We start from the raw sequence: 12668 nt of genomic DNA on the forward strand, positions 1-12668 counted from the left end.
TACGAGTGTTTTTCTCACTAAAGTCTTGTGTCGCACATATCTCGAAAACCAATTGACCTAGAATGATATATGGGATAGGACTATTCTATAACATGTGAGCTTGTGCACCTGTTTAAGTGTTCTCATTGTAAGGTTCAAGGTATCTATGAAACAAAAATGTTCGCCCTTCAAGTCACGAAAATTATGTTTTAACAAATATTGGACATTTTGGAACACTCATTTAACTTGATTGGTATATAGTTCAGTAAAGGAAGTTGCGCATCTGCGTTTTTTTATTGAGATTTTGTGAAGTCATTGACTTTGTGAACAATATATACCTCAACATCTTGTGTCGCTCATATCTTCAGACCTAAGGCCATGCCTAAATAGATTTATATTTTGCGTCATGTTCCAAACATCAAACAAATTTAGAACCCTTAATTCAACCTTTGGGATTTATAAACAGGAGCGTGGAAAAGCTAGCCAGCATAGATTAATCTTATTTTATTGTTATGTTTTTTTTTGTAAACATCAAGACAAATAAATTATACATGCACTTAGAAACAATTACACTAAAGGAGCAAATGCATTGGCTTTATGTTATAATAACATTTAGTTTAGTATCAGCCCTTCCTAACAATGTGAAGTTGAAACAAACCTATACAATGCAGTTAATGGCAAAACGGACTAAAGAAATATCATTTGTACATTTTCTGATGCACGTGTTGTATTTGAAAAATACTTAATAGTCATAGCAGGTATACTGTTAAACCCGTGTCACACTAGGGCCGCGTTCCCACGGCGTCCAAGAAAATTCCAGAACGCCGATCTGCCCACAGTGGAACCGCGAGCATCACCGCGGCAACGCAGTGGCATCGCCAGTAAACGCGGTGGGATCGCATAGAACGCCGAGCGACGGCGTGCACTATGAGCATGCCCAAAACAAACGCTGTCGCCTCTGGTTGTCGATGGTGATTGAACGGCGATCGTACGGCGTCCCGGTGATCATTGCGCTCCCAATAAGCTTCTATCGCATCAATCGGCGTTTGCATGGCAATGAATCAACCCCCAAAATATTATAGAGGATGGTATATACAAATGAACATGCATTTCACCATAACTTACTTGCAACAGCGATTGGGGCTTTCTTCTGTTTGCGGTGGGCTTTGATATTTCCCTGCCTCCTTCACCTTCCCACCTCTTTTGGCGGGCAAGGTCTCAACTGTTCAAGAGCAAATGAAGGTTTCGAAAACTGATGGAAATATCGTTTTTATAGGCAGTGCAAAACAACACGCCGTCAGCACATTAAGAGCGCAGTGAGAGCTCAGTGCACATGCAGTGCGCGCGCCGTGACAACTCGATGGCGTTGGGAGACACTCACCAACTAGAACTCCTCAGGAACGCGGCACAACGCCATGGAGCTCCGTAGAAACGCCAAGGTCACGGTAACAAAGACAAATGCGTAGGCATGGAATACGAAATTAGCTAAGGCTGAGTTTAAAACACCAATAGCTATATTAGTGGCCGTTGATCGTTTCGGTGTGATACAACTGAATCGGACTCATTGTATAAATGTATTCGGCTAATAGATAAGACGACAGACTTGCGTAATCTTTGCAGGACTTGTATATCTGTTTTGTACGGATTTTCACTTAAATAGCGTGTACAAATGGCCACGAGTCTTCAAGAGCATATCCAATGCCAGGAAACGCCAACGGAAATTAACGAAAATGAATGTCATGGGAAGAAACCAATCTTCTGTGAACCATGCCAGTATGATGACTCATTTGTAGAAGCAACGGGATTTTGTGTGACATGTTCCGAGTATTTGTGTCAGACCTGTTGTCGCGATCACAAAAGAAACAAAGTAACAAGAGAACACTCACTATTAAAGAATGATGATATTCCCGTGGACAAAACGCCGTTCACGACCATAAAGCAACTGTCGACCTGTGAAACTCATCCTGATAATGACATCGCATACGAATGCGGAGACCATGAAGTCTTCGTTTGCGTTTTCTGTCTCACTGAGACTCATCGGAAATGCGAAAATGTCCATGATCTAGGGGCTGTTGATTCTTTCGATTCGGATATTAACATAATGGCAGAACTTCAAGACAGAATACAGGCTTTACAATCACAAAAGGAAAAGCAACGAAAGACAATTGAAATAGAGCAACAAGAGATTAAAACCAACATTCAAAGTTTGGAAGAGAAATGGAAGGACCATATAACCGGCTTGGGAAATGACCTTGAAACACAGTTAAGCGAAATGTCGATCTCCGAGACGAAGAAACTGATCGAACATATTAACGGCTGTCAAGAAATCCAGACTGAGATAAACAGGAATAAGTCATTGATAGACACGCTTATGAAACACGGAACTAAGCGTCAAATCTCTGTTGTTCTGAGTCGAACGACCCATGCACGCGCTAATCTGAAAGAGAAACTTCAGACACTGGAACGTCAGCGTCAACAAAGTATCGTCCTTATGAACGTCAAAGAACTTTATTTGCTAACAACGATCGCCGAGTTATCTATAGAAGAGGAGGGCAAAAATGAACTTGACGTCTTGGAACACACAAGCGATGAAGTGCTTGTCACTTTACATTCTGAAAATGAACCAAGGGAGACAATCGATAAATCCATACAGACCAGTTTTGATGCCGCAAACTGCGATGCAAACAAAAGGTCGCCAAAAACGCCAAAGAAAATAGATAAATCCATACAGGCCAGTTTTGATGCCTCGAATCCTGGTGCAAACAAAAAGTTGCCCAAAACGCTAAAGAAAATAGATAAATCCATACAGGCCAGTTTTGATGCCTCGAACCCTGGTGCAAACAAAAAATTGCTCAAAACGCTAAAGAAAATAGATAAATCCATACAGACTGTCTCTCATGTTGCTATCCCTGATGCAAAACAAAGGTCATCCAAACGGTTTTTAGAAAGACAAATCGGGCAAAAAATAACTATATTCAATGTTAAAACAGAGACTGACGTATACACGTGCAGTATTTTTGCCGTTTACTTAACGGAGTACGGAGTCCTCGTTGCTGATTATGGCAACAGCAAACTTAAGCTCATCAATCGTAAATTTGAATTAATTTGTGAACACTCGCTGCCCGGACAGCCGGTCGATATGTGCTGCGATGGAGAGAATTGCTATGTCTGTTATTCAGACCTAAAGAAAGTGACAGCACTGTGCATAAACAAGACATCCATTTGGAGTTGTTATGAATATTACACCAAATATCAACCCCTTAGTCTGACTGTGTTCGACTCTCGACTTATGATTTTGTTTGCGTGTGATAAGAATTTTGACAACACTGAAGCTGACGATGTACATATTGAAATTCGAAAGGGAAGTTCAATAAATGTTTTCATCTATAAACCCTATAACAACGGTTTTAAAGAAATAAAAGAGGCAAAGCGAATTTTTCTCTTCGATGCGTCTTCCATAGTTCTATCGGAAAACACGAGGGTGTCCTGCTATACGGTTGACACTGAAACAGAAGAACTACCAGATCGAAAATGGTTCTACAAATCATATCAACAAAACGTTCTGGAAAAATCGAAAGGGGTCGCGAAAGATAGTGAAGGGAATGTCTATATTTGTGGTGAAGATTCCAACAACGTTCATCAGGCGTCGTCTGCAAATTACAGACGTAACCGTGTGATTGTTCAGAACATCAATAGCCCAATGTGTGTTGCTCTGGACGATCAGAAAGATAGACTCATAATCGGATGTCGCGATGATAATTATCTGCATGTATACTCCTTCAAATAAATAACATGACGAGCCACTCCGTCATAAATTTTACTACTAGTGTGCAAGATTTTACAACACGTCTTCTGGTTTCGCGGTTTGGGGTATTTGCAGAATGTTTATCGATGTAAGCTTTATGTACATAATGAAGGAAGTTTAATCCTGCATTATGAACATTAATTGCACGAGATTATTTCTATTAGAAATACAAACGTGCTTGGATTGCAAAAGGAGTACTTTGTTTATGAAGTCGAGCTAGATAAGCTCCATGTTTTATATTGTGATTTGAAGTAAATAGATAGAAATAAAATGTTTTTACCATTTTTGTTAATTAAAGAAGGCATACAAATGATTTATTCATTATTATACCATTTGAAATTTTATTTTTAAATCTTTAATGTAGGAATGCTGATTTTGTATATCTGTATCGTACCTTAAAAGGGACTCGCTCAAATTATTTTTCAGGTTATTCATCTGAAAACATTTATTTTATAGTTATTTTACTTGATGATACCAAAATTGCAGGAAAAAATAATACTTTCGTATGAAAAATAAATGTTCCGGTAAAAGTGGTGAACGTGCACAGTTCACAGTGCAGTCAAGAAAAAAAAAACCTGAGCGCCTGCACCACTCGGCCACAAGGACTTTTGCAATAGTTGATGTATATTTTTACCTTTATCGAATACATTGGTTGCATCACGTCATAATATCCATCAACCAATCAGGCTGCTATAATTTGCTGGAATGCCTTACTAACGGAATTCAAAATTGTGGTCTATAAACAGAGGCGGAATTGAAGTACGAGGAAGCATCATTTGAGGGCAGAACCTTTTAAGTTCGCCCATACCTCATATACGACATTTTCATGGTTTGAAATGTTAGCAGGGGATTATTTGGGTACTCCTTAATTTTGTATGGTGCATTTTGAGCCTATTTTATTACCCTTTTCCCGATATAAACATAACATATGTTGTTTCGTAATAAACTTTATGAACAAACCGTAAAAATGCATTTTGCAATCAATGAGCGAATCCCTTTAAAAAGTTGGTACTCTTGTTTCGGCTGGAATCATTCGTTTGCACTTGAAGTTTGTATCTGATGGCTGAGTATTTGAACTTTAATATTGAAAATTATTTGTTTTACTATATTCTTCATTGTCTTCAAGTTGATTCCTTCTCCGATGCTTCCATGTTGGGACAAGTGTGAGAGTGAGGGTGCGTAAACTGGCTGGCTTAAACATGAATACAATAACCCCAATACTTTGTGTTTATAATCAAACTGTATATGATGCATGTGTGTTGCCTATTTTGCTTGTATATTATGTGGCTCTAGTTTATTTAAGTATTTGTTGAGCCTTATTGCTTTCTGATGTACAACAGGTCATTCGTTTTTTTTTGCTTCTGGGTTTTACCCTATTTTCAACTATATTATTATTATATATATTATATTTATAATTATACATGGACAAGGTTAGATATGAAAAAAGGTATGTTTGTTTTAAAATGGTATTAGAATGTTAATTGCACTCTGACGTAAAAATGACTGTTACATTGTGTGTATGATTAAAGCTGAATGTGTGCAAATTGTCTCTGTAACCTTCTTAGTAGAACACATTAACTCCTGTATTGGGGCATTAAAAAGAATTGAGGAACTAGCACGTGCAATACCTTTCGTACGGATACTATTATTTATAGTTAATTTACGTCTCATCAATATTATCAACTATAGAGTTCATAACAATAATAAAATACATAACCACTCAGAATAGAGTTATAGGAGACTATAAAGAATAATAAAAAACGAAAATGCTTCAATGTTAGAAATGTTAAAATTATAAAAAGAACATAATTTTCTAATTTTATTTGTTACCTGAACTTAAATTATTTTTTAAATTGTTAAACATAGCCTAAAACTGAGCCCGACTAAGTAATAGTTGCTATTGTATATGAGGACTGTATTAAATTTTCTGTTTTATCCAAACTAAAACTTAAAAAGTGAGCCATATTCACATATCTTAAATGTCTGCATATTTAATTCAGACATATCACTTATCAAGTCATTTTCATCTTTTAAAAGAGTATAATACATTTTTCGGAAAATGATCCCTTAATGGCACAATGCTTCGAAGTTAAGTGGTATAAATACTTCCTTCTTTGAATAAACCTATTTGGTCATGATTTGGCATGATTTTGAAAAGCTCTCTCGCCAGATAACATATATCATTATACGAGTAAAAATGATTTTATACTTCAAGATTTTGGAAGCCATAACTCAGTGTGTGTATACCACGTGATATATTGCGTCATAAATGCTAAGTCGGAAGGCAATATTTTGCTTAGAATGCAGACTTTAAACAAAGATAAGTTCACTATTTCTTCACCATTTTAAATGAAACATAGCGCAGTCTACGCCTCTTACGAAGCCCTGTCTTTGGTCTTTTACCAGAATTTGATTGAGAGTTTAGTTTTTTAAAACACTTCGACCAACCTTTTCACAATACGGCCGTCTGACGGAGCATTGTCAAAACAATATTTTGGAAAAAGGTTTGTCGAAGTGTTTGATGAAACTAATCACTTTATTAAACTTTGGTACTAAAACAAAGGCGGGGCTTTTTAAGTGTCGTAGACTGGCCTTTGTTTTTATTTAAAATGCTGTAGTAAAAGAAAAGTTATCTTTGATTTAAGTCTTCATTGAAAGCAAAATGTTGCCTTCCGACGTAGCATTTATGACGCAATATATCACGTGGTATGCACACACTGTAACTGACAAATTTGGGAAAAATATAAAAAATGGTCTAAATGTCAAGTAGCACATTCATTTCATCTTTTATTCCAATAGTACAGATTGGGCAGGTCTTATTATAAACATCTAGTCTTTCATATCGACCTGTCTCTTACCTTATTGGCGCTACGCCACTTCTGAACTTTGTAACAAGCAGAAAGAGTTTTAATGTGAATTAACGTTTATGCAGATATATAACACACTAATGTATTCCTACGCGCTGTCAAAATATGTAGACAAACATTAGAAACGATGTTTCAAAATAAATCACGTCGATGTCAACAAACTCAATTCCATGATTAAACGAATGGTAAAGAAGGCTGGGCTTAATCCAAACAAGCAACACCCTGATCACAGCACCAGGAAATACCGCGACCACGTCCAGAATTGCATCTATAAACAACTATAACCACATAAATCCAAATCAACACAAGGAATTGTCCAGCATCCTGTACTCCAGTCAAAATACCCGTCTACTTCCTTGCAAAATGAGCATTTTAGGTACAGTGTGTGTATACCACGTGATAAATTGTGTCATAAATGCTACGTCGGAAGACAATATCTTGCTTCGAATAAAGACTTAATAAACAAACAAAAAAAATAAACAAAGATAACTTCACTCATTTAAACGATACATAGCGCAGTCTACGCCGCTAACGGAGCCCCATCTTCGGCAATTTACCAGAGTTTGATTGAGAGTTTAGTTTCTTTAAACACTTCGACAAACCTTTTCACAATACGGCAATCTGACGGAGCACTGTCAAAACATTATTTTGGAATCAGATAAGTCGAAGTGTCTGATGAAACTAATCACCTTATCAAACTCCGGTAATAAAACGAAGGAGGAGCTCTTCAAGCGGCATAGACTGCCTTTTGTTTGCTTTAAATTTGTTGTTGTATAACAAAAGTTATCTTTGTTTTAAATAATCATTTTAAGCAAAATGTTGCTTTCCGACGTAGCTTATATGACGTAAATTATCACGTGGTATACACACACTGTAGGTAGTTCGCCAGCAATGCTCAAGTTCACACACTGACACAGTCACTGATTCCACATCAAATCCCACTTTTCTGGTGGATTTTACAACATTTATGGTGTTCCAATTGTGTCCTTGTGCACATCCATCAAAATTCATGCTGAAATTGACCAGCTACAATGCGAATTCGCACTATTGAAAGCGATTGTGACGCTGACTTTTGTTCTTTTTAAACTTCAACCGCCAAATGACATGTACACACTCGTGTGATTACGTATGATGTCACGCAGTTATGACATTGCTTCTTTTATTGATTTGCTTGATTTAAATGGTTTGAAATATGCATTTTTGTTGTTTTAAGTAAATCATTTGATTATCGGTCGATAATTGAGACATGATTTATGTTTTTTATTGTTAATTCTTTTTTATGTCGGGTTATTTTCTTTCCTGCGGATGAAGCATACTGAAAACACACAATGTAAATACTTCGGACTATGACAAGAAAAGTGTATTGAAGCAACTCTGACCTAGATTTCGATCGTAAATGAGTTATGTTTTAATAGAATCTTAAATTCGTGTTATTTTGTATGAAGTTTATTAAACTCGTCATTTAAAGCGATAAATTCTCGGCCGAGCCTCGTTTTTATCGCTTTTAAATGAACTCGTTTAATAAATTCGATACAAAATAAACACTCATTTGTGATCCTCTATTTAACACATTCCTAATTGAAACAAATATTAAGCAAATCTAAAGGACACTGATCAATTTACATGTAAAACGTTCGTACCATTTTGCAAATTCTGTTTCGTTTTTATTAAATAATGCACATATCAATGTGTTGCCGAACCGGGAATGAGGGTGACGGGCGTATAAGGATCTTAAGACAGCGTATGATTTCCAACAGACGGGTGTTTGACAGGCCCAGTAAAACAATTTTGCTACAGACAATGTACGCCTAAAAAAGCCTTACACTATATTATTGGCATAGGCTTCGTGAAAAACGGACCCGAGAAATGTTGTTTTGAAAAGTATTTGCATAAGACTAATTAAAATACGTAGGTATATTTTTAATTATAACAAGTTGTCAGTGATTTCTGGTCTCAATACCACAACAATACTTAAGTCATAACATGAGCGCAATCTTTCAAACAAGTTTTATCTCATAAAAGAATAAAATGACACAACATCGTACATGTTTTTACTTGTTCTCTTGGGTTATACTGATGGAAACATTTTGGTCAATATTTTGAAGAAAAAAAGTTCCAGTGCAAATATTGTACTCGAGTTTTTTCTTAAGCATATTTTGTTTGCTGAAATTCACAAGTACTCTTGATCAATGATACTTATCAACATACAACATACATAAGGCTAATTAAAAAAGAGAAAATGTATGTGATTTTAATTCCTGATATGTTGTTCTGTCGGAGACCTGAGATGTATTGAGAGTCAACTAAAGTATTCTCGTGAAATTGAGGCCTGAACTTATATGTTTGTGTGCACATGAATGTTTATCGCTTTATCACACATAGTAACCAACAAAAGAATATCATTTTCAGCTAACACGCCTCAAGCTTAATTCAATTACTTATTGATGGTTTAGTGTATAAAAATCAGGTTTTTCGTTTGCATTTTTGTGCCCAAAATGTTTCTCAATATAATGTTTTTGTCACAACTATAAATTTAAAAAAACGAACCAAACTTCCTTCCATGTTAAATTATATCAGTATGTTAGCAAAACCTCACGAGGCCTTATACCATATTACACAGACCTTAAGCAAAGTAAGTTTGCAATTATCTACGCTCTAGTTATTTAATGGGTACATAGCTGAATGAATAGTTCTTTAAGATTACAACTCTTCTCCTACAAGCGTATCGGCATGTATTGGATTTCCGATAACAACGATAAAAGCATGAAATGACACTTGAAAAGGCTGATTTAAAACACGAACTGTTTTTGCGGTATGATCTGACGTATTCTGATTAAGTGTAGAAGTATTGTCAGCAAATACATATTTTGACAAGGACTTCAGTAAGTAATCTTTTATCGCATTTGCCTATATTTCGAACAGAGTTTCACTTCAATAGCGTTCTTGTGTGTGGATACATTATTATTTAGTGTATAACTTGAAAATAATGATCTGTGAAAATGGCAACGCACCGTCAGGAAAATGTTCAGTGCCAGGAAACGTCAGCGGAAAAGAACGAAAATGAATGTTATGGGAAGAAAGGACCAATCTTCTGTGAAGCATGCCAGTATGATGATTCGTTTGAAGAGGCAACGGGATTTTGTGTGGCATGTTCCGAGTATCTGTGTCAGACCTGTTGCCGTGATCACAAAAGAAACAAGGTAACACGAGAACACTCGCTGTTAAAGAATGATGATATTCCCCCAGACATATCGCCGTTTAAGACAATTAAGCAACTATCGACCTGCGATATTCATCCCGACAATGACATCGCATACGAATGCGGGGACCATGAAGCCTTGGTTTGCGTTTTCTGTCTAACTGAGAGCCATCGGAAATGCGAAAATATCCATGATCTAGGAGTTGTTGATTCTGTCGATTCGGATATAAACATTATGGCAGAACTTCAAGACAGAATGCATGCGTTAAAAGCACAAAAGGAAGAACAACGCAACACGATCGTGATAGAACAAGAAAAAAATAAAATTGATGTTCAATGCCTGGTAGCCAAATGGAAGGATCATATAACCCGCTTAGGAAATGACCTTCAAGCACAATTAACCGAAATGTCGCTTTCCGAGACAATGCAATTGAAAGAATATATTGATGACTGCCACGAAATCGAGATTGAAATACAAAGAAACAAGACATTGATAGAAACACTTATGATACACGGAACCAAGCGACAAATAGCTGTTGTTCTGAGACGAACAAACGATTCGCGCGCTAATCTTAAAGAGAAACTGCATACACTGAAATGTCAGCGTCGACGAAATATCGCGCTCATAAATGTCAAACAACTTGATTTGCTAACAACGATCGCCGAGTTATCTTCAGAAGAGAAGGAAAACAGCAATACTGACATCTTGGAACACACAAGCGATGAAGTGAATGACAATGTGGATTTGAAAAACAAACCTACGGTGAAAATTGATAAATCCATACAGACTAATTCTTCTTACTCAACATCTGATGGAAAACAAAGATCATCCAGACCGTTCTCAGAGAGAGAAACCGGACAAATTATCAGTTTATTTAAAATCAAAACAGAAACAGACACGAGTACTTGCAGTATTTTTGGGGTTAAGCTATCTCAACATGGAATTCTGTTGGCTGATTTTGGCAACCGTAAGCTTAAACTCTTTAGCCGTAAATTCGACCTCATGTGCGAACAATCGCTACCTGGACAGCCGGTCGATATGAGTTTCGATGGAGAATATGCGTATGTGTGTTATTCAGACCTGAAAAAAGTAACCAAACATCCTATATACGATTCTTCGATAGGGGTTCCAATAGGATTTCAAACTCGGCTCCAGCCAATTAGTCTGACTGTGTTTGACTCTCGACTGATGATTTTGTTTGCGACCAAAGAGAGTTTTGACAGTACGACAGTAGATGATGTACATATTGAAATCCGACGAGGAAATGCAATAGCTGCTACCATCTCATATAATACCGATAATAAAAGATTCAAGCATGTGAGAGCGGCAAAGCAGGTTTCTGTAGTCGATGGCTTGTCAATTGTTTTCTCAGAAAATACACGAGTAACCTGCTACACGGTTGATTCTCAGGAAAGTAAACTTCAAGATCGTGAATGGTATAACGAATCGAATAAAGAAAACGTTCTCAAAAAAGCGAAAGGATTCGCAAAAGACAGTGAAGGAAATGTATATATTTGCGGTGAAGATTCCAACAACGTTCATCAAACATCATCTACAAATAACAAAGGTAACCGTGTGGTTGTACACAATATCAATCGCCCCGTGAGTGTCGCTGTGGACGAACGGAAAGAAAGACTCATGATCGGGTGTCGCGCTGATAACTACCTGCATGTATTATCCTTCAAGTAGATAACCTGTCGAACCACTGCGTCGTAAAATTTGAACTCATTGTATGCAAGATCTTACACTTTTTGCTTTGGTTACGCTGTTTTGGGGTATCCGTCAACTGTTAATCGATGTTATCTATATGTGCATAATAGAGGGAGTTTCATCCTGCTATTTGCTCATAAATTGCGCGAAATTATTCCTATATGAAGTGTTTACTTTTGCTTGGAATGCAAAAGTATTTCTTTTTTATAAACTCGAGCTAGATAAACTCGATGTCCTATATTGTGATTTAAACTATCATTGTTGAAGTAATAAGATAGAAATCTAGTGTAGGCATACAAATGATCATTCATTATTCTACTATATCAACGCAAAGATTTAAATATTGAATTAACTCAAGTAAGCAGTGTAGCGTTTTGCTTTTGTATGATTGTATCGTACTTTTGAAGGAACTCAAACATATGCTTTTACCAACGATTATGTTTCAAGGTAATGCATCAGAAAACACTAAATTATTTTTCTCATTGATAACAGAATTACAGAGAAAATACAATTGATTTATATACTGGTTGAAGTGGTGAACGATGATGATAATGATGATCACTTCCCTCCGATATCGTCCACTCCCACCCCCTCGAACCCGCTAGTGTTAAATAGAATATTTGAGCGAATATAGTTGTTGCACGGTTCCAGCTGTCAGAATCGTAGTTTTGACACTCCTTATGATTTGCCACATTTTATTTTGGAGTGAATTAAAAAAAAACCCGTAACAATTGCAGATGATAAAACCATGAGCGAGTCCTTATAAGAAGTTGGTACTTTTGTTTCGGCTTTATTTATTCGATTGCACGTGACGTTTGTATCTACTGGCTGCGTACTTGAACTTTAGTATTTATTTTAATAGGCGCTGTGATCTATAACAGGACATTCGTCGACTTTTTTGCTTCTGGGGTTTACCCTGTTTTCAATTATGTTATTCATAAGATTTTATAAAAATGCATGGACGATGTTGAATGTGAAAGATGTATATTTGTTTAGGATGTAACAGAACAATGTAAAATTGAATATTAAATAAGAGTGTCGGAAAGTGTTTTCTTTTCTTTTTAAACACATAAACTCCAATATTTGACAGTTGATTGGTATTAATCA

At 36.5% G+C, this 12668-nt stretch overlaps 2 protein-coding genes across 2 annotated transcripts; both read left to right on the forward strand.

Moving 5' to 3' along the window:
- The first annotated feature begins 1648 nt into the window (after positions 1 to 1648).
- LOC128235544 (uncharacterized) lies at positions 1649 to 3766 on the forward strand. Its single transcript, XM_052950358.1, has one exon. The coding sequence runs from the start codon at positions 1649 to 1651 to the stop codon at positions 3764 to 3766; it is 2118 nt and encodes a 705-aa protein (XP_052806318.1).
- Positions 3767 to 9650: 5884 nt separating this feature from the next.
- Positions 9651 to 11540, forward strand: LOC128235545 (uncharacterized). The gene has a single exon (XM_052950359.1). The coding sequence runs from the start codon at positions 9651 to 9653 to the stop codon at positions 11538 to 11540; it is 1890 nt and encodes a 629-aa protein (XP_052806319.1).
- The last annotated feature ends 1128 nt before the right edge of the window (positions 11541 to 12668 follow it).

This window comes from Mya arenaria, chromosome 5 (genome assembly GCF_026914265.1).
Source record: "Mya arenaria isolate MELC-2E11 chromosome 5, ASM2691426v1".
Lineage (NCBI taxonomy): Eukaryota > Metazoa > Mollusca > Bivalvia > Myida > Myidae > Mya > Mya arenaria.